This window comes from Pleurodeles waltl, chromosome 5 (assembly GCF_031143425.1).
Source record: "Pleurodeles waltl isolate 20211129_DDA chromosome 5, aPleWal1.hap1.20221129, whole genome shotgun sequence".
NCBI classification, from domain to species: Eukaryota; Metazoa; Chordata; class Amphibia; order Caudata; family Salamandridae; genus Pleurodeles; species Pleurodeles waltl.
In genome coordinates, this window is record NC_090444.1 from 1601462760 (window position 1) to 1601484188 (window position 21429).

The following is a 21429-nucleotide window of genomic DNA, read 5'->3' on the forward strand; positions in this document are numbered from 1 at the left end:
CCCCCTGCCCTTCGTAAGGACTTTTGCCCCCAGTTTTTACAGGGTGCATACCTGCACCTATCAACTTGTCCCTTCTAATAGCTAATTGTCCTTGAAAAAGAAATCAGGGGAATGTTCCACTCTGCTTAAGTAAGATCTTTGACAGTAGTAAGGTCAATAACTTTCACACTATCAAATTACTACTTGTGCTAGGTAAACGCACTACGGAGTTTGCTCACTCAGCAGCTTTAACTCCATCTGGACAATACAGAGGGAGTAGACACCTGACAGTTATGCTTTGAAGAAGTCAACGGCACACAAATGTTGGTGGGGATGATTTTATTATATTACTCAACCCTGACTATAATTCTGAGATTAGAACCCTTGTATCAGTTTGGCTTACTACCGTTTTTTTTTTTATACAGAACAGTGTCGTCAGACATTTTCATTTCCTGTTGCTTTAAACATGTTGGAATTCATTGAAGGGTGCCTTCAGGTTCTATCTTCTGCATGTTGCTTAATAGGTGTCTGAGATTACTCACTCAATAGATCAGTTAATTGGCTTGTAAGGTCTGTCATAGGTTGATGGCAAATAACCGATTGCCTGTCTAGATCAACATGCTCCACTCACTATAAACTGAGTGACTGGCTGCCATTCAGTTGCGTATGGAAATGTGCATTTTCAAATGTTTAATTAAGGAATCCAACAAAAGCAAAGCCTTCGTGAATGTAGGAAAGGCGTTGCATTGTTCCACACCTGAAATGTTCAGTTTGTTCCCAGATCTCATAAATTTGCTCTGTCTGGAACATTATGTTGAAGGCACTCAAATGGAAAGTCGCAAATTGATTTGTGGTGGATAAAGACTGTTAGAGTTCAAATACTCTTGTGAATCAGTAAAGTCAATAAACAGGCGTAGCTGGTATTTTAATTTGACTTCATTTGCCATATTAATATGTTTGCCTGCAAACTTACAGTGCAAATGTACAATTCGGATGGGTCGTAACGGTTCATAATTTAGTGTCAACAAAACATACCTCATTGTAATCTGCCTAAATCCAACATGATGGTGGATGTGACCCAATTTTATGGCCACTCCTCTATGACAGCACCTAAGATAAAAATGTTTGGGTGTTTTTCTAGAAAAAGACTTATACTATAAGACTCAAAAGAACTCTATCTTGGCTGCATATTTATCTTTGCTGCGACCAGTGAGGAAGATTATGCTGTTTATTCCCAGTGAACATTATGTGAAGGGGAGGCCTCCTGCTTCTTCTTGTGCCTAGATTATAGTAACATTCCCTACCTTTCGGAATATGTCCTGGACCAGTAGCAGTCTGGACAATCACTGGGATGAGGAGATCTGATCATGTTAATGAGGTATGGAGTAATTCCACTGTCTTCCAATACTCATGAGGATTTGTTTTTATAATGAGCATCATGTGATTTTCAAGGTCAATTAGGGATAAAATAACATTTACCAGTCTGTCTATGCTCTAGAGCCGTTGCTCCCCTTTCTACCCAAGGATGAGCTTGGCCTGAAGTAGCCACCTTGGTCTCAAGTTGTGGAAAGACGTCATGGTGCAGCAAAGGCACATCCAGGACAGCTTGGCCTTCAGAAAGTGTCTACAGATATTTCTGCTTTGATAAAAGTCTATTTTATGTTTGGTAACAGAATATCTCTGTTTCTCTGTTTAGGCTTATTTTTTGGAAGCATGCATTTCTAGTGTCAAGAAGCCATTTGGGGTGTACATACACACTATCACACACTATATAGATTCATAGGCATCTTCACCATGGTCGTTAATTAGTAAGCCTTGACTGCTCGACTACAGATACCTCTGGAAAGTCAAGACAATGACAGCAAGTCCTGTCTAACCATTGCAGACCTACTTCCAGGAAACTTAGTTTAGTAAGCAGACCGTGCGATACAACCTCTGAAACTGCTAGATGCTTCCTCCAATAAACTGAAGAAAACTTTTGACAAAGGATCAGAATCACACTTTTCCGGGTTACTTAATGTCTCTATTTTAAGAAAGCAAAAGCAAAGTGGATACAAACAACATTAATTCTTAACAACATTTATAACAAACCATTTGAAATTTTCGCTCTCGCCATAACTAATACACAGCTGTTACACCATAATCCATTTTAATTAAACACTCAGTACTAAGATCAGCTTCACAGCATTACAGATAATATCGTAAAATTCATAGAAAGATGCAGAAGAATGTATGGAAAATGACAAAATATTTCACACATTCACGTGTTCACTTGAAACAATACAATGCAAATGTACAATTCGAATTACACTCCCTATCTACTGTTAATATAGTCTGGAACTTTCAATCACCCTCTCTTGAGGTGGAGCAGTAACACTTTAAGAACATGAATCCGGTTGAACCCTCTGTGTTAGCAACTCGTAAACCCTACTGAATGCAAGGTCTGCACTTTAATTGGAGTCTTGCACCAAAATTAAGGAACACTTAAAGTAAACTCACCAACATCTTTTTTTTGTAGTGCTCGTTTCTTCCTATCCGACAGCCACTGGAAGAAACGGAGATGAAAATGTTAGTCACAGAATGTTCTATAACATATCATTTAGCACTGCTAAGGACTGGTTCATGAAGTGTTTCGAAAGAAAGTTGCAACTTATGCCACTATTATTAGAAACTTCCATAGGTTATTTCATCTACACAAGCTGAATGTTTGGTGTTCTTAAAGATGGCTGCATGTTTACTGCAGCAACCTTTTGTGTAGGTTTCACGTTGTTTGTTTTGTGCACGCACAGGGTTGGAGAAATGTTAAAATTGCAAAATTAATTCTCAAATGCTTTTCCCCATTTACAAAACATCCCAATGCAAACCTGCACTTCCTGCACACATCTTAGTGATTTTTTTTACTGCCTTTTGCCAAGTTCAATTAGGTCTATGTTTCCTGTTCCCCATAAAGGTGGGAAGTTGTCTGAAATCCCCTAGAATTTCACAATTTTTTGGCACTAGGGTTTTCCTAGTATAGTCTTGACCATTCAACATTTTTGTTTTCACAGAAAAGTATATCAGAAGGCTCGTCATTTTCCACCTACACTTGACGACTGCACACATTATATAAACACTGGGTATATTACACCTTGATTATTGCGCAGTGAAGATGTAGATAGTGCAAGTTAATACTTGTAGGAAGTTGGCTCTGTATGTACTATTTCAAAGTAAGAAATAGCATGCACAGAGTCCAAGGGTTCCCCTTAGAGGTAAGATAGTGGCAAAAAGAGATAATTCTAATGCTCTATTTTGTGGTAGTGTGGTCGAGCAGTAGGCTTATCAAAGGAGTAGTGTTAAGCATTTGTTGTACACACACAGGCAATAAATGAGGAACACACACCCAAAGACAATTCCAGGCCAATAGGTTTTTGTATAGAAAAATATATTTTCTTAGTTTAATTTAAGAACCACAGGTTCAAGATTTACAAACAATACTTTAAATGAAAGGTATTTCACTCGGGTATCTTAGGAACTTTGAATCAACACAATAGTGTGTACAGTTTTGGCAAAAATGTCAATAAGCTATTTTAAAATTGGACACTGCAAAATTCAACAGTTCCTGGTTGAGTATTGCAGGTAAGTAAAGCACTTACAGGGTTCAAAGTTGGGTCCAAAGTAGCCCACCGTTGGGGGTTCAGTGCAACCCCAAAGTTACCACACCAGCAGCTCAGGGCCGGTCAGGTGCAGAGGTCAAAGTGGTGCCCAAAACGCATAGGCTTCAATGGAGAAGGGGGTGCCCCGGTTCCAGTCTGCCAGCAGGTAAGTACCCGCGACTTCGGAGGGCAGACCAGGGGGGTTTTGTAGGGCACTGGGGGGGACACAAGTCAGCACAAAAAGTACATCCTCAGCGGCACGGGGGCGGCCGGGTGCAGTGTGCAAACAGGCGTCGGGTTTGCAATTGGTTTCAATGGGAGACCCAGGGGTCTCTTAAGCGATGCAGGCAGGCAAGGGGAGGGCTCCTCGGGGTAGCCACCACCTGGGCAAGGGAGAGGGCCACCTGGGGGTCGCTTCTGCACTGGCGGTCGGATCCTTCGGGTTCTGTGGGTTGCGGGTGCAGTGTCTTTACCAGGCGTTGGGTTCTTTGAAGCAGGCAGTCGTGGTCAGGGGGAGCCTCTGGATTCCCTCTGCAGGCGTCGCTGTGGGGGCTCAGGGGGATCAACTCTGGCTACTCACGGCTCACAGTCGCGTGGGAGTCCTCCCTGTAGTGTTGTTTCTCCGCAGGTCGAACCGGGGGCATTGGGTGCAGAGTGGAAAGTCTCACGCTTACGGCGGGAAACGTGCAGTCCTTTAAAAGTTGTTTCTTTGTTGCAAGTTTCAGTCTTTGTGGAACAGGGCCGCTGTCCTCGGGAGTTCTTGGTCCTTATAGATGCAGGGTAGTCCTCTGAGGCTTCAGAGGTCGCTGGACCCTGGGGGACGCGTCACTGTTGCAGTTTTTCTTGAAGTGGGGAGACAGGCCGGTAGGGCTGGGGCCAAAGCAGTTGGTGTCTCCGTCTTCTCTGCAGGGCTTCAGGTCAGCAGTCCTTCGTCTTCAGGTTGCAGGAATCTATCTTCCTAGGTTCTGGTGGCCACTAAATACTCAATTTAGGGGTGTTTTTAGGTCTGGGAGGTTAGTAGCCAATGGCTACTAGCCCTGAGGGTGGCTATACCCTCTTTGTGCCTCCTCCCTGAGGTGAGGGGGGGCACATCCCTAATCCTATTGGGGGAATCCTCCATCTACAAGATGGAGGATTTCTAAAAGTCAGAGTCACATCAGCTCAGGACACCTTAGGGGTTGTCCTGACTGGTCAGTGACTCCTCCTTGTTTTTCTCATTATCTCCTCCAGCCTTGCCGCCAAAAGTGGGGCCGTGGCCGGAGGGGGGGGCGGGCATCTCCACTAGCTGGGATGCCCTGTGGCGCTGTAACAAAGGGGGTGAGCCTTTAGGGTTCACCGCCAGGTGTTACAGTTCCTGCAGGGGGAGGAGAGAAGCACCTCCACCCAGTACAGGCTTTGTTAATAGCCAGAGTGACAAAGGCACTCTCCCCATGTGGCCAGCAACATGTCTGGTGTGTGGCAGGCTGGCAAAACTAGTCAGCCCACACTGGAAGTCGGGTATGTCTTCAGGGGGCATCTCTAAGATGCCCTCTGGGTGTATTTTTCAATAAAATGTACACTGGCATCAGGGTGCATTTATTGTGCTGAGACGTTTGATACCAAACTTCCCATTTTTCAGTGTAGCCATTATGGTGCTGTGGAGTTCGTGTATGACAGACTCCCAGACCATAAACTCTTATGGCTACCCTGCACCTACAATGTCTAAGGTTTTGCTTAGACACTGTAGGGGCATAGTGCTCATGCACCTATGCCCTCACCTGTGGTATAGTGCACCCTGCCTTAGGGCTGTAAGGCCTGCAAGAGGGGTGACTTATCTATGCCATAGGCAGTGTGAGTTTGGCATGGCACCCTGAGGGGAGTGCCATGTCGACTTAGTCATTTTCTCCCCACCAGCACACACAAGCTGGAAAGCAGTGTGTGTAGGAAGTCGGCTCTGTATGCACTATTTCAAAGTAAGGAATAGTATGCACAGGGTCCAAGGGTTCCCCTTAGAGGTAAGATAGTGGCAAAAAGAGATAATACTAATGCTCTATTTTGTGGTAGTGGGGTCGAGCAGTAGGCTTATCAAAGGAGTAGTGTTAAGCATTTGTTGTACACACACAAGCAATAAATGAGGAACACACACTCAGAGACAATTCCAGGCCAATAGGTTTTTGTATAGAAAAATATCTTTTCTTAGTTTATTTTAAGAACCACAGGTTCAAATTCTACATGTAATATCTCATTCGAAAGGTATTGCAGGTAAGTACTTTAGGAACTTTGAATAATCACAATAGCATATATACTTTTTACATAAAACACGTATAGCTATTTCAAAAGTGGACACTGCAATTTTCACAGTTCCTAGGGGAGGTAAGTTATTGTTAGTTCTTGCAGGTAAGTAAACCACCTACGGGGTTCAAATTGGGGTCCAAGGTAGCCCACCGTTGGGGGTTCAGAGCAACCCCAAAGTTACCACACCAGCAGCTCAGGGCCGGTCAGGTGCAGAGTTCAAAGTGGTGCCCAAAACGCATAGGCTTCAATGGAGAAGGGGGTGCCCCGGTTCCAGTCTGCCAGCAGGTAAGTACCCGCGTCTTCGGAGGGCAGACCAGGGGGGTTTTGTAGGGCACCGGGGGACACACAAGTCAGCACAGAAGGTACACCCTCAGCAGCGCGGGGGCGGCCGGGTGCAGTGTGCAAACAAGCGTCGGGTTTTCAATAGGTTTCAATGGGAGACCAAGGGGTCTCTCTAGCGATGCAGGCAGGCAAGGGGGGGGGGGGCTCCTCGGGGTAGCCACCACCTGGGCAAGGGAGAGGGCCTCCTGGGGGTCACTCCTGCACTGGAGTTCCGATCCTTCAGGTCCTGGGGGCTGTGGGTGCAGGGTCTTTTCCAGGCGTTGGGATTTTGGATTCAGACAGTTGCGGTCAGGGGGAGCCTCGGGATTCCCTCTGCAGGCGTCGCTGTGGGGGCTCAGGGGGAACAACTTTGGTTACTCACAGTCTCTGAGTCGCAGGGGGGTCCTCCCTGTAGCGTTGTTTCTCCACCAGTCGAGTCGGGGTCGCCGGGTGCAGTGTTGCAAGTCTCACGCTTCTTGCGGGGATTGCAGGGGTCTTTAAATCTGCTCCTCTGGAAACAACGTTGCAGTCTTTGTTGAACAGGGCCGCTGTTCTCTGGAGTTTCTTGGTCTTTTGGAAGCAGGGCAGTCTTCTGAGGATTCAGAGGTCGCTGGTCCTGGGGAAAGCGTCGCTGGAGCAGTTTTCTTCTGAAGGAGGGAGACAGGCCGGTAGGGCTGGGGCCAAAGCAGTTGGTGTCTCCGTCTTCTCTGCAGGGTTTTTCAGCTCAGCAGTCCTCTTCTTCGTAAGTTGCAGGAATCTGATTTCCTAGGTTCAGGGGAGCCCCTAAATACAGAATTTAGGGGTGTGTTTAGATCAGGGAGGGCAGTAGCCAATGGCTACTAGCCCTGAGGGTGGCTACACCCTCTTTGTGCCTCCTCCCAAGGGGAGGCGGTCACATTCCTATCCCTATTGGGGGGATCCTCCATCTGCAAGATGGAGGATTCCTAAAAGTCAGAGTCACTTCAGCTCAGGTTGCCTTAGGGGCTGTCCTGACTGGCCAGTGACTCCTCCTTGTTTTTCTCATTATCTCTCCTGGACTTGCCGCCAAAAGTGGGGGCTGTGTCCAGGGGGCGGGCATCTCCACTAGCTGGAGTGCCCTGGGGCATTGTAACACGAAGCTTGAGCCTTTGAAGCTCACTGCTAGGTGTTACAGTTCCTGCAGGGGGAGGTGTGAAGCACCTCCACCCAGAGCAGGCTTTGTTTCTGTCCTCAGAGAGCACAAAGGCTCTCACCGCATGGGGTCAGAAACTCGTCTCTCAGCAGCAGGCTGGCACAGACCAGTCAGTCCTGCACTGAACAATTGGGTAAAATACAGTGGGTATCTCTAAGATGCCCTCTGTGTGCATTTTTTAATAAATCCAACACTGGCATCAGTGTGGGTTTATTATTCTGAGAAGTTTGATACTAAACTTCCCAGTATTCAGTGTAGCCATTATGGAGCTGTGGAGTTCGTTTTTGACAGACTCCCAGACCATATATTCTTATGGCTACCCTGCACTTACAATGTCTAAGGTTTTGCTTAGACACTGTAGGGGCATAGTGCTCATGCACATATGCCCTCACCTGTGGTATAGTGCACCCTGCCTTAGGGCTGTTAGGCCTGCTAGAGGGGTGACTTACCTATGCCACAAGCAGTGTGAGGTTGGCATGGCACCCTGAGGGGAGTGCCATGTCGACTTAGTCATTTTCTCCCCACCAGCACACACAAGCTGGCAAGCAGTGTGTCTGTGCTGAGTGAGGGGTCCCTAGGGTGGCACAAGACATGCTGCAGCCCTTAGAGACCTTCCCTGGCATCAGGACCCTTGGTACCAGTTACAAGGGACTTACCTAGGTGCCAGGGTTGTGCCAATTGTGGAAACAATGGTACATTTTAGGTGAAAGAACACTGGTGCTGGGGCCTGGTTAGCAGGGTCCCAGCACACTTCTCAGTCAAGTCAGCATCAGTATCAGGCAAAAAGTGGGGGGTAACTGCAACAGGGAGCCATTTCTTTACACAAGCCCCCCCCAGCCCACAGGCCAGGAGGCTCAGCCAAAGCTGGGAGAGTCTTCCTAGTCTGTCAGGCGAGGAAGAGTAGAGGAAATAGGCTGGTTAGTTGCAGGGCCTACTCTGCCTTACATCCTCCTGTTCAGGTCATTCCCTCTGGGGAACTAACCCACTTCCACAGTGATAGGACCTAGTCTGAATTGCCTCTTGTCTGTGTCTTTAATGTCTCCACCCATTCTCTCTATTTTGGGGTTAGAGGTATCCACCTCTGCTAATCTTATCTTAGCCAGGGTCACCCCTAGCTTACCCAAAGAGGTTACCCAGAGCTGGAGTAACCCCACCATGACCAACAGGGTCAGGGGGCCTAACTTGCTATTTGGCATGGGGTCAGACCACCATGCCAAGGATAGTGCAGCCATAAAGGCTAACACCCAGCAGAGGCCACTGACAGCTGTCAGTGCCCAGAACCACACCTTTAGCTCTTCACCTACAAGAGAAGGGGCTAAGTTACAGGCTTCTTTGGGTTCAGGGTGCCTGTCTGCTATATTAGAGTGGGGGCTTACCACATCTTGTAGTAAACACCCTTCTTCCACTCTTTCTTCTGTTAGCTGAGGAGCCACCCACTCAGGCTTAACAGTTGCCTGACTAGCCAGAACCTCTTGTGGGTCAGGTTGGACGTTACCAGTGCCACTTGTGGAGTTGTCCCCCACTGGAGCAGAATCTCCTTGGCTTGCTGGAACCTTGGCTAAAGGTTGTCCACCCTTCCTACACTGTTTTCTTTTCTTTTTCTTCTGGGGCCTACTTGCAGTTACTGCAGAGGCAGCACCTCCAGAATCCTTGGGAGAGGACTGGCACTGGACCAGTTCCTCTCTTGGGCTCTGACTAACCTCGGGGTAGTCATTTCCAAGGAGACAATCAAGGGGGAGGTCTGTACTGACTAGCATCCTTCTCCAGCTAAAAGTCCCACCCACTTCTATGGGCACAAAAGCCACAGGCCTATCAGTGACCCTGGCTAGGCTAACTCTTACTCTGGCAGTCTCACCTGGGATGTACTGGTTTGAGAACACCAGCCTGTCATGCACAATAGTGTGACTGGCACAAGTGTCTCTCAGGGCAGTGGCTGGGATTCCATTCACCAGTAGGTGGTGGAAGTGTCTACTTCCCTCTGGAATCTCCAACTCACCTGTTGGGCACTTTTTCCAGTTGAAGGCTATGAAGACCTCCTCATCTGAGGAGTCATCCCCAATGGCTACACTGGTTACCCCTGGGATTTTGCTTGGGGGTTTGTTTTTGGGACAAGAAGTGTCCTTGGTGTGGTGCCCTGTCTGTTTACAGTTTTGGCACCATGCCTTAGTGGCATCCCAGTTCTTACCCTGGTACCCACCTTTGTTTTAGGTTGTGTCTCGGGGCCTACCCACCTGGTCTGGTTTTTGGGGGCCTACAGAGGACTCTTTTTCTTTGTTTCTAGTGTCACCCACTTTCTCCTGGGGAGGCTTTGTAACCCCTTTCTTTTGGTCACCCCCCGTGGAAGTTTTGGTTACCCTAGTCTTGACCCAGTGGTCTGCCTTCTTTCCCAATTCTTGGGGAGAAATTGGACCTAGGTCTACCAGATACTGATGCAACTTTTCATTGAAGCAGTTACTTAAAATGTGTTCTTTCATAAACAAATTATAAAGCCCAACATAGTCATGCACTTCATTTCCAGTTACCCAACCATCCAGTGTTTTCACTGAGTAGTCAACAAAATCAACCCAGGTATGGCTTGAGGATTTTTGAGCCCCCCTGAATCTAATTCTATACTCCTCAGTGGAGAATCCAAAGCCCTCAATCAGGGTTCCCTTCATGAGGTCATAAGATTCTGCATCTTTTCCAGAGAGTGTGAGGAGTCTATCCCTACACTTTCCAGTGAACATTTCCCAAAGGAGAGCACCCCAGTGAGATCTGTTTACTTTTCTGGTTGCACAAGTCCTCTCAAAAGCTGTGAACCATTTGGTGATGTCATCACCATTTTCATATTTAGTTACAATCCTTTTTGGGATTTTCAACATGTCAGGAGAATCTCTGACCCTATTTATGTTGCTGCCACCATTGATGGGACCTAGGCCCATCTCTTGTCTTTCCCTTTCTATGGCTAGGATCTGTCTTTCCAAAGCCAATCTTTTGGCCATCCTGGCTAGCAGGAGGTCCTCTTCACTGAGGCTATCCTACGTGATTTCAGAGGTGCTGTTCCCTCCTGTGAGGGAAGCAGCATCTCTGACAAACACAGTTGGAATCAGGGATTGAGGGTCCCTGGGTTCCCTAGTTAGGACTGGAAGGGGGGAATTCTCCTCCATGTCACTAACATCATCCTCTGGGTTGTCATCCTCAGAGGGGTTGGCTTTTTCAAACTCTGCCAAAAGCTCCTGGAGCTGTTGTTTGGAGGGTCTTAAGCCAATTGTGATTTTCTTTATTTTGCAGAGTGACCTTGGCTCCCTCATCTTAAGATGGAGGTAAAGTGTGAGGTCGAGTTCCTCCACATTCACATCTGCACCAGGCATTATGTTTCTAAAAGTTGGAATACTTTTTAAGAATCTAAAACTAGTTCTAGAATCTAATTCAAACTTTCACAAAACTTTTTAACTCTAAAAGAAATGCTAAACAGGGACTAACACAAGGCCCTAGCAGGACTTTTAAGAATTTAGAAAAATAGCTCAAATTGCAAAAATCTATTTCTAATGACAATTTTTGGAATTTGTCGTGTGATCAGGTATTGGCCGAGTAGTCCAGCAAATGCAAAGTCTTGTACCCCACCGCTGATCCACCAATGTAGGAAGTTGGCTCTGTATGCACTATTTCAAAGTAAGGAATAGTATGTACAGAGTCCAAGGGTTCCCCTTAGAGGTAAGATAGTAGCAAAAAGAGATAATACTAATGCTCTATTTTGTGGTAGTGTGGTCGAGCAGTAGGCTTATCAAAGGAGTAGTGTTAAGCATTTGTTGTACACACACAAGCAATAAATGAGGAACACACACTCAGAGACAATTCCAGGCCAATAGGTTTTTGTATAGAAAAATATATTTTCTTAGTTTATTTTAAGAACCACAGGTTCAAATTCTACATGTAATATCTCATTTGAAAGGTATTGCAGGTAAGTACTTTAGGAACTTTGAATAATCACAATAGCATATATACTTTTTACATAAAACACATATAGCTATTTCAAAAGTGGACACAGTGCAATTTTCACAGTTCCTAGGGGAGGTAAGTTATTGTTAGTTCTTGCAGGTAAGTAAACCACCTACGGGGTTCAAATTGGGGTCCAAGGTAGCCCACCGTTGGGGGTTCAGAGCAACCCCAAAGTTACCACACCAGCAGCTCAGGGCCGGTCAGGTGCAGAGTTCAAAGTGGTGCCCAAAACGCATAGGCTTCAATGGAGAAGGGGGTGCCCCGGTTCCAGTCTGCCAGCAGGTAAGTACCCGCGTCTTCGGAGGGCAGACCAGGGGGGTTTTGTAGGGCACCGGGGGACACACAAGTCAGCACAGAAGGTACACCCTCAGCAGCGCGGGGGCGGCCGGGTGCAGTGTGCAAACAAGCGTCGGGTTTTCAATAGGTTTCAATGGGAGACCAAGGGGTCTCTCTAGCGATGCAGGCAGGCAAGGGGGGGGGGGGCTCCTCGGGGTAGCCACCACCTGGGCAAGGGAGAGGGCCTCCTGGGGGTCACTCCTGCACTGGAGTTCCGATCCTTCAGGTCCTGGGGGCTGTGGGTGCAGGGTCTTTTCCAGGCGTTGGGATTTTGGATTCAGACAGTTGCGGTCAGGGGGAGCCTCGGGATTCCCTCTGCAGGCGTCGCTGTGGGGGCTCAGGGGGAACAACTTTGGTTACTCACAGTCTCTGAGTCGCAGGGGGGTCCTCCCTGTAGCGTTGTTTCTCCACCAGTCGAGTCGGGGTCGCCGGGTGCAGTGTTGCAAGTCTCACGCTTCTTGCGGGGATTGCAGGGGTCTTTAAATCTGCTCCTCTGGAAACAACGTTGCAGTCTTTGTTGAACAGGGCCGCTGTTCTCTGGAGTTTCTTGGTCTTTTGGAAGCAGGGCAGTCTTCTGAGGATTCAGAGGTCGCTGGTCCTGGGGAAAGCGTCGCTGGAGCAGTTTTCTTCTGAAGGAGGGAGACAGGCCGGTAGGGCTGGGGCCAAAGCAGTTGGTGTCTCCGTCTTCTCTGCAGGGTTTTTCAGCTCAGCAGTCCTCTTCTTCGTAAGTTGCAGGAATCTGATTTCCTAGGTTCAGGGGAGCCCCTAAATACAGAATTTAGGGGTGTGTTTAGATCAGGGAGGGCAGTAGCCAATGGCTACTAGCCCTGAGGGTGGCTACACCCTCTTTGTGCCTCCTCCCAAGGGGAGGCGGTCACATTCCTATCCCTATTGGGGGGATCCTCCATCTGCAAGATGGAGGATTCCTAAAAGTCAGAGTCACTTCAGCTCAGGTTGCCTTAGGGGCTGTCCTGACTGGCCAGTGACTCCTCCTTGTTTTTCTCATTATCTCTCCTGGACTTGCCGCCAAAAGTGGGGGCTGTGTCCAGGGGGCGGGCATCTCCACTAGCTGGAGTGCCCTGGGGCATTGTAACACGAAGCTTGAGCCTTTGAAGCTCACTGCTAGGTGTTACAGTTCCTGCAGGGGGAGGTGTGAAGCACCTCCACCCAGAGCAGGCTTTGTTTCTGTCCTCAGAGAGCACAAAGGCTCTCACCGCATGGGGTCAGAAACTCGTCTCTCAGCAGCAGGCTGGCACAGACCAGTCAGTCCTGCACTGAACAATTGGGTAAAATACAGTGGGTATCTCTAAGATGCCCTCTGTGTGCATTTTTTAATAAATCCAACACTGGCATCAGTGTGGGTTTATTATTCTGAGAAGTTTGATACTAAACTTCCCAGTATTCAGTGTAGCCATTATGGAGCTGTGGAGTTCGTTTTTGACAGACTCCCAGACCATATATTCTTATGGCTACCCTGCACTTACAATGTCTAAGGTTTTGCTTAGACACTGTAGGGGCATAGTGCTCATGCACATATGCCCTCACCTGTGGTATAGTGCACCCTGCCTTAGGGCTGTTAGGCCTGCTAGAGGGGTGACTTACCTATGCCACAAGCAGTGTGAGGTTGGCATGGCACCCTGAGGGGAGTGCCATGTCGACTTAGTCATTTTCTCCCCACCAGCACACACAAGCTGGCAAGCAGTGTGTCTGTGCTGAGTGAGGGGTCCCTAGGGTGGCACAAGACATGCTGCAGCCCTTAGAGACCTTCCCTGGCATCAGGACCCTTGGTACCAGTTACAAGGGACTTACCTAGGTGCCAGGGTTGTGCCAATTGTGGAAACAATGGTACATTTTAGGTGAAAGAACACTGGTGCTGGGGCCTGGTTAGCAGGGTCCCAGCACACTTCTCAGTCAAGTCAGCATCAGTATCAGGCAAAAAGTGGGGGGTAACTGCAACAGGGAGCCATTTCTTTACACAAGCCCCCCCCAGCCCACAGGCCAGGAGACTCAGCCAAAGCTGGGAGAGTCTTCCTAGTCTGTCAGGCGAGGAAGAGTAGAGGAAATAGGCTGGTTAGTTGCAGGGCCTACTCTGCCTTACATCCTCCTGTTCAGGTCATTCCCTCTGGGGAACTAACCCACTTCCACAGTGATAGGACCTAGTCTGAATTGCCTCTTGTCTGTGTCTTTAATGTCTCCACCCATTCTCTCTATTTTGGGGTTAGAGGTATCCACCTCTGCTAATCTTATCTTAGCCAGGGTCACCCCTAGCTTACCCAAAGAGGTTACCCAGAGCTGGAGTAACCCCACCATGACCAACAGGGTCAGGGGGCCTAACTTGCTATTTGGCATGGGGTCAGACCACCATGCCAAGGATAGTGCAGCCATAAAGGCTAACACCCAGCAGAGGCCACTGACAGCTGTCAGTGCCCAGAACCACACCTTTAGCTCTTCACCTACAAGAGAAGGGGCTAAGTTACAGGCTTCTTTGGGTTCAGGGTGCCTGTCTGCTATATTAGAGTGGGGGCTTACCACATCTTGTAGTAAACACCCTTCTTCCACTCTTTCTTCTGTTAGCTGAGGAGCCACCCACTCAGGCTTAACAGTTGCCTGACTAGCCAGAACCTCTTGTGGGTCAGGTTGGACGTTACCAGTGCCACTTGTGGAGTTGTCCCCCACTGGAGCAGAATCTCCTTGGCTTGCTGGAACCTTGGCTAAAGGTTGTCCACCCTTCCTACACTGTTTTCTTTTCTTTTTCTTCTGGGGCCTACTTGCAGTTACTGCAGAGGCAGCACCTCCAGAATCCTTGGGAGAGGACTGGCACTGGACCAGTTCCTCTCTTGGGCTCTGACTAACCTCGGGGTAGTCATTTCCAAGGAGACAATCAAGGGGGAGGTCTGTACTGACTAGCATCCTTCTCCAGCTAAAAGTCCCACCCACTTCTATGGGCACAAAAGCCACATGCCTATCAGTGACCCTGGCTAGGCTAACTCTTACTCTGGCAGTCTCACCTGGGATGTACTGGTTTGAGAACACCAGCCTGTCATGCACAATAGTGTGACTGGCACAAGTGTCTCTCAGGGCAGTGGCTGGGATTCCATTCACCAGTAGGTGGTGGAAGTGTCTACTTCCCTCTGGAATCTCCAACTCACCTGTTGGGCCCTTTTTCCAGTTGAAGGCTATGAAGACCTCCTCATCTGAGGAGTCATCCCCAATGGCTACACTGGTTACCCCTGGGATTTTGCTTGGGGGTTTGTTTTTGGGACAAGAAGTGTCCTTGGTGTGGTGCCCTGTCTGTTTACAGTTTTGGCACCATGCCTTAGTGGCATCCCAGTTCTTACCCTGGTACCCACCTTTGTTTTGGGTTGTGTCTCGGGGCCTACCCACCTGGTCTGGTTTTTGGGGGCCTACAGAGGACTCTTTTTCTTTGTTTCTAGTGTCACCCACTTTCTCCTGGGGAGGCTTTGTAACCCCTTTCTTTTGGTCACCCCCCGTGGAAGTTTTGGTTACCCTAGTCTTGACCCAGTGGTCTGCCTTCTTTCCCAATTCTTGGGGAGAAATTGGACCTAGGTCTACCAGATACTGATGCAACTTTTCATTGAAGCAGTTACTTAAAATGTGTTCTTTCATAAACAAATTATAAAGCCCAACATAGTCATGCACTTCATTTCCAGTTACCCAACCATCCAGTGTTTTCACTGAGTAGTCAACAAAATCAACCCAGGTATGGCTTGAGGATTTTTGAGCCCCCCTGAATCTAATTCTATACTCCTCAGTGGAGAATCCAAAGCCCTCAATCAGGGTTCCCTTCATGAGGTCATAAGATTCTGCATCTTTTCCAGAGAGTGTGAGGAGTCTATCCCTACACTTTCCAGTGAACATTTCCCAAAGGAGAGCACCCCAGTGAGATCTGTTTACTTTTCTGGTTGCACAAGTCCTCTCAAAAGCTGTGAACCATTTGGTGATGTCATCACCATTTTCATATTTAGTTACAATCCTTTTTGGGATTTTCAACATGTCAGGAGAATCTCTGACCCTATTTATGTTGCTGCCACCATTGATGGGACCTAGGCCCATCTCTTGTCTTTCCCTTTCTATGGCTAGGATCTGTCTTTCCAAAGCCAATCTTTTGGCCATCCTGGCTAGCAGGAGGTCCTCTTCACTGAGGCTATCCTACGTGATTTCAGAGGTGCTGTTCCCTCCTGTGAGGGAAGCAGCATCTCTGACAAACACAGTTGGAATCAGGGATTGAGGGTCCCTGGGTTCCCTAGTTAGGACTGGAAGGGGGGAATTCTCCTCCATGTCACTAACATCATCCTCTGGGTTGTCATCCTCAGAGGGGTTGGCTTTTTCAAACTCTGCCAAAAGCTCCTGGAGCTGTTGTTTGGAGGGTCTTAAGCCAATTGTGATTTTCTTTATTTTGCAGAGTGACCTTGGCTCCCTCATCTTAAGATGGAGGTAAAGTGTGAGGTCGAGTTCCTCCACATTCACATCTGCACCAGGCATTATGTTTCTAAAAGTTGGAATACTTTTTAAGAATCTAAAACTAGTTCTAGAATCTAATTCAAACTTTCACAAAACTTTTTAACTCTAAAAGAAATGCTAAACAGGGACTAACACAAGGCCCTAGCAGGACTTTTAAGAATTTAGAAAAATAGCTCAAATTGCAAAAATCTATTTCTAATGACAATTTTTGGAATTTGTCGTGTGATCAGGTATTGGCCGAGTAGTCCAGCAAATGCAAAGTCTTGTACCCCACCGCTGATCCACCAATGTAGGAAGTTGGCTCTGTATGCACTATTTCAAAGTAAGGAATAGTATGTACAGAGTCCAAGGGTTCCCCTTAGAGGTAAGATAGTAGCAAAAAGAGATAATACTAATGCTCTATTTTGTGGTAGTGTGGTCGAGCAGTAGGCTTATCAAAGGAGTAGTGTTAAGCATTTGTTGTACACACACAAGCAATAAATGAGGAACACACACTCAGAGACAATTCCAGGCCAATAGGTTTTTGTATAGAAAAATATATTTTCTTAGTTTATTTTAAGAACCACAGGTTCAAATTCTACATGTAATATCTCATTTGAAAGGTATTGCAGGTAAGTACTTTAGGAACTTTGAATAATCACAATAGCATATATACTTTTTACATAAAACACATATAGCTATTTCAAAAGTGGACACAGTGCAATTATCACAGTTCCTAGGGGAGGTAAGTTATTGTTAGTTCTTGCAGGTAAGTAAACCACCTACGGGGTTCAAATTGGGGTCCAAGGTAGCCCACCGTTGGGGGTTCAGAGCAACCCCAAAGTTACCACACCAGCAGCTCAGGGCCGGTCAGGTGCAGAGTTCAAAGTGGTGCCCAAAAGCATAGGCTTCAATGGAGAAGGGGGTGCCCTGGTTCCAGTGTGCCAGCAGGTAAGTACCCGCGTCTTCGGAGGGCAGACCAGGGGGGTTTTGTAGGGCACCGGGGGGGACACAAGTCAGCACAGAAGGTACACCCTCAGCAGCGCGGGGGCGGCCGGGTGCAGTGTGCAAACAAGCGTCGGGTTTTCAATAGGTTTCAATGGGAGACCAAGGGGTCTCTCTAGCGATGCAGGCAGGCAAGGGGGGGGGGGGCTCCTCGGGGTAGCCACCACCTGGGCAAGGGAGAGGGCCTCCTGGGGGTCACTCCTGCACTGGAGTTCCGATCCTTCAGGTCCTGGGGGCTGCGGGTGCAGGGTCTTTTCCAGGCGTTGGGATTTTGGATTCAGACAGTCGCGGTCAGGGGGAGCCTCGGGATTCCCTCTGCAGGCGTCGCTGTGGGGGCTCAGGGGGAACAACTTTGGTTACTCACAGTCTCTGAGTCGCAGGGGGGTCCTCCCTGTAGCGTTGTTTCTCCACCAGTCGAGTCGGGGTCGCCGGGTGCAGTGTTGCAAGTCTCACGCTTCTTGCGGGGATTGCAGGGGTCTTTAAATCTGCTCCTCTGGAAACAACGTTGCAGTCTTTGTTGAACAGGGCCGCTGTTCTCTGGAGTTTCTTGGTCTTTTGGAAGCAGGGCAGTCTTCTGAGGATTCAGAGGTCGCTGGTCCTGGGGAAAGCATCGCTGGAGCAGTTTTCTTCTGAAGGAGGGAGACAGGCCGGTAGGGCTGGGGCCAAAGCAGTTGGTGTCTCCGTCTTCTCTGCAGGGTTTTTCAGCTCAGCAGTCCTCTTCTTCGTAAGTTGCAGGAATCTGATTTCCTAGGTTCAGGGGAGCCCCTAAATACAGAATTTAGGGGTGTGTTTAGATCAGGGAGGGCAGTAGCCAATGGCTACTAGCCCTGAGGGTGGCTACACCCTCTTTGTGCCTCCTCCCAAGGGGAGGCGGTCACATTCCTATCCCTATTGGGGGGATCCTCCATCTGCAAGATGGAGGATTCCTAAAAGTCAGTCACTTCAGCTCAGGTTGCCTTAGGGGCTGTCCTGACTGGCCAGTGACTCCTCCTTGTTTTTCTCATTATCTCTCCTGGACTTGCCGCCAAAAGTGGGGGCTGTGTCCAGGGGGGCGGGCATCTCCACTAGCTGGAGTGCCCTGGGGCATTGTAACACGAAGCTTGAGCCTTTGAAGCTCACTGCTAGGTGTTACAGTTCCTGCAGGGGGGAGGTGTGAAGCACCTCCACCCAGAGCAGGCTTTGTTTCTGTCCTCAGAGAGCACAAAGGCTCTCACCGCATGGGGTCAGAAACTCGTCTCTCAGCAGCAGGCTGGCACAGACCAGTCAGTCCTGCACTGAACAATTGGGTAAAATACAGTGGGTATCTCTAAGATGCCCTCTGTGTGCATTTTTTAATAAATCCAACACTGGCATCAGTGTGGGTTTATTATTCTGAGAAGTTTGATACTAAACTTCCCAGTATTCAGTGTAGCCATTATGGAGCTGTGGAGTTCGTTTTTGACAGACTCCCAGACCATATATTCTTATGGCTACCCTGCACTTACAATGTCTAAGGTTTTGCTTAGACACTGTAGGGGCATAGTGCTCATGCACATATGCCCTCACCTGTGGTATAGTGCACCCTGCCTTAGGGCTGTTAGGCCTGCTAGAGGGGTGACTTACCTATGCCACAAGCAGTGTGAGGTTGGCATGGCACCCTGAGGGGAGTGCCATGTCGACGTAGTCATTTTCTCCCCACCAGCACACACAAGCTGGCAAGCAGTGTGTCTGTGCTGAGTGAGGGGTCCCTAGGGTGGCACAAGACATGCTGCAGCCCTTAGAGACCTTCCCTGGCATCAGGACCCTTGGTACCAGGGGTACCAGTTACAAGGGACTTACCTAGGTGCCAGGGTTGTGCCAATTGTGGAAACAATGGTACATTTTAGGTGAAAGAACACTGGTGCTGGGGCCTGGTTAGAAGGGTCCCAGCACACTTCTGAGTCAAGTCAGTATCAGGCAAAAAGTGGGGGGTAACTGCAACAGGGAGCCATTTCTTTACAGTGTGTCTGTGCTGAGTGAGGGGTCCCCAGGGTGGCATAAGACATGCTGCAGCCCTTAGAGACCTTCCCTGGCATTAGGGCTCTTGGTACCAGGGGTACGAGTTACAAGGGACTTACCTGGATGCCAGGGTGTGCCAATTGTGGAGACAAAGGTACAGGTTAGGGAAAGAACACTGGTGCTGGGGCCTGGTTAGCAGGCCTCAGCACACTTTCAAATCATAACTTGGAATCAGCAAAGGCAAAAAGTCAGGTGGTAGCCATGCCAAGGAGGCATTTCCTTACACATAAAACAGAACTGACCATTCACCATTCTTCGAGGGAAACAACATTTCAAAGGCCAGTATGTAACTGTGACTGATATTCATATCAATGGCATTCAGTCCACGAATTGCAAACACGTCAACTTGATGGCTCAGTCTAAGCCTTGTAGTCGAAAGCTACAATCAGGTGTCAGTAGATGTCATCAAGTTAAAATTGCACTCACTAGTAACATAAAAATTCACAATAAAGCAGTAGTTTGGGTTCCTAGGGCTTAAAATGACGGAAATACACCGCATGACACACTTATCCATACACCATCACAATAGGCATTAAAATAATGTCTATATAGAGAAATAATCAAACTTACAATTTTGCTCAATATATAAACAAGCATTTGGCAATAACAATAGGTCTAGCTTTAAAACATATAGTTTGGTAATATGAAAGATTACATGTAAATAGCATGAGAATGTATTTGTGTGAAAGCAAACAACTAGAATTACATAAGGGTAGATTAAAGGCCTCGTGACAGTTGCACTGTCAAGGCAGTCCTAACAAAGCATGTAGGTTAATAACAGCCCTCCTCCAATCTGTGCTGCTGTGAAATAAAAACAACAAAACGTATCTAATTATCTAAGACCCTTTAATAGCCTTTCAACGTCATGTGTTCAAACTTCGGCAGCTGAGTAAATAAATAAAATGATCACCACTCTGTGGAGGGCACGCACATTTTTTTTCTGGAAGCATACAACTTCTGCTCAATCAAAACATATACTTCTGGATCCCAATATGTGGGCGAAGTCAAAGCCCCTCTTTAGTATCGCTCACATAATTGTCTGGCGACAGCAGCGTTGTCAACTCAGACCATACATAACAAGCATTTGCAATACAATGGGGTCTCGCATTTCTCCGAGTTACAGCTATTAGCAGTTGTAAACTCCCAACTGGATTTTTCTTGCCACATTGAATGGAAAAAAACAGCGCGATCACGCTGCTACAGTTCACTCGTAGTGAAACCTATCGGCAAAAGTGCAGTTATCTACGTAACCGGCAAAAGTGCAATTAACTATGTAACAGGATCGATGTTATGCAAAGCACTCTACTTCTGCCAACAAAAGATAGGTAGTCCACAAACCTGACGGGGAAAAAGCGAGCCTCGCATGTTTTCAGTACTTGGTCGCTGCGCTCAGGGAGAGCTAACCACCGGAAAAGGCATGACGAATGCGTGCCTTCCACTAATGAAAGCAAGCAGATTTTAACAGGCAAGCCCACGAACCAATGAAAGACACTGACGTGACGTGGACGGGGCTCCGAGCCCATTTCTAACTCCTAGAGCGTCTCGCAAGCGAAACGCATGCGCAATCGCATGCGTTGCAGGCTCGACTCTAAAAAGGGGAGGGACGACAATGCAACTAATATCTCATGACAAAAAAACTTGTATGCTCCTACATAGTGGTGGTTAACAAAATAAAAGAACAGTGGCTCTAGAATCCATAGGATGCATAGTAGCCATGACATTTTTGTTTTTAATCAAAACATTGTAACTGTATGTTTTAAAATTGCCCAATTTATTGATGTAGTACTGATGTGCATGCCACATCTGCACAGCTTATGTTTACATATAGTCATGAGCACTGCACAAAATGCTTAAACCATTCAAATACCATTCAAATATGTCCATTCAGTAAAATATAGAACATAATAAATATTACACAGCATATCTACTTTGACTTTTTCCATGAAATGTTCCTAACAGAGCCATTAGCACCACTAATAAGATGTCTTGTATGCAATTCTGAGGTTTATTACTTATGGTCTAAAAGTATATTAGTTGGAACCTTTTTCTTTGACATTGACAGACCAGGAGAAGACCCTTTATATATATCTGGACCTCTGAGAGAAAGAAATGATCAGAATATTTCCTGCTTGATGATTTTCCTGACTTAAACAGGCGAGGCAGGTTACTACCACTAGGTCATAACCCTTCAGATGTGCGATTTATCTGTATGAAGCACACACCCTCGTTTGTCAG

At 47.5% G+C, this 21429-nt stretch overlaps 1 protein-coding gene across 1 annotated transcript in view; it reads right to left on the reverse strand.

Annotated features, from left to right (window-relative positions):
* Positions 1-21429, reverse strand: part of NOL10 (nucleolar protein 10) — a 644646-nt gene that overhangs the window by 580378 nt on the left and 42839 nt on the right. The window contains exon 2 of the mRNA XM_069235931.1: positions 2479-2524. Within this exon, the coding sequence (XP_069092032.1) occupies positions 2479-2524 (46 nt within the window). The remainder of the gene's footprint in view (positions 1-2478; positions 2525-21429) is intronic.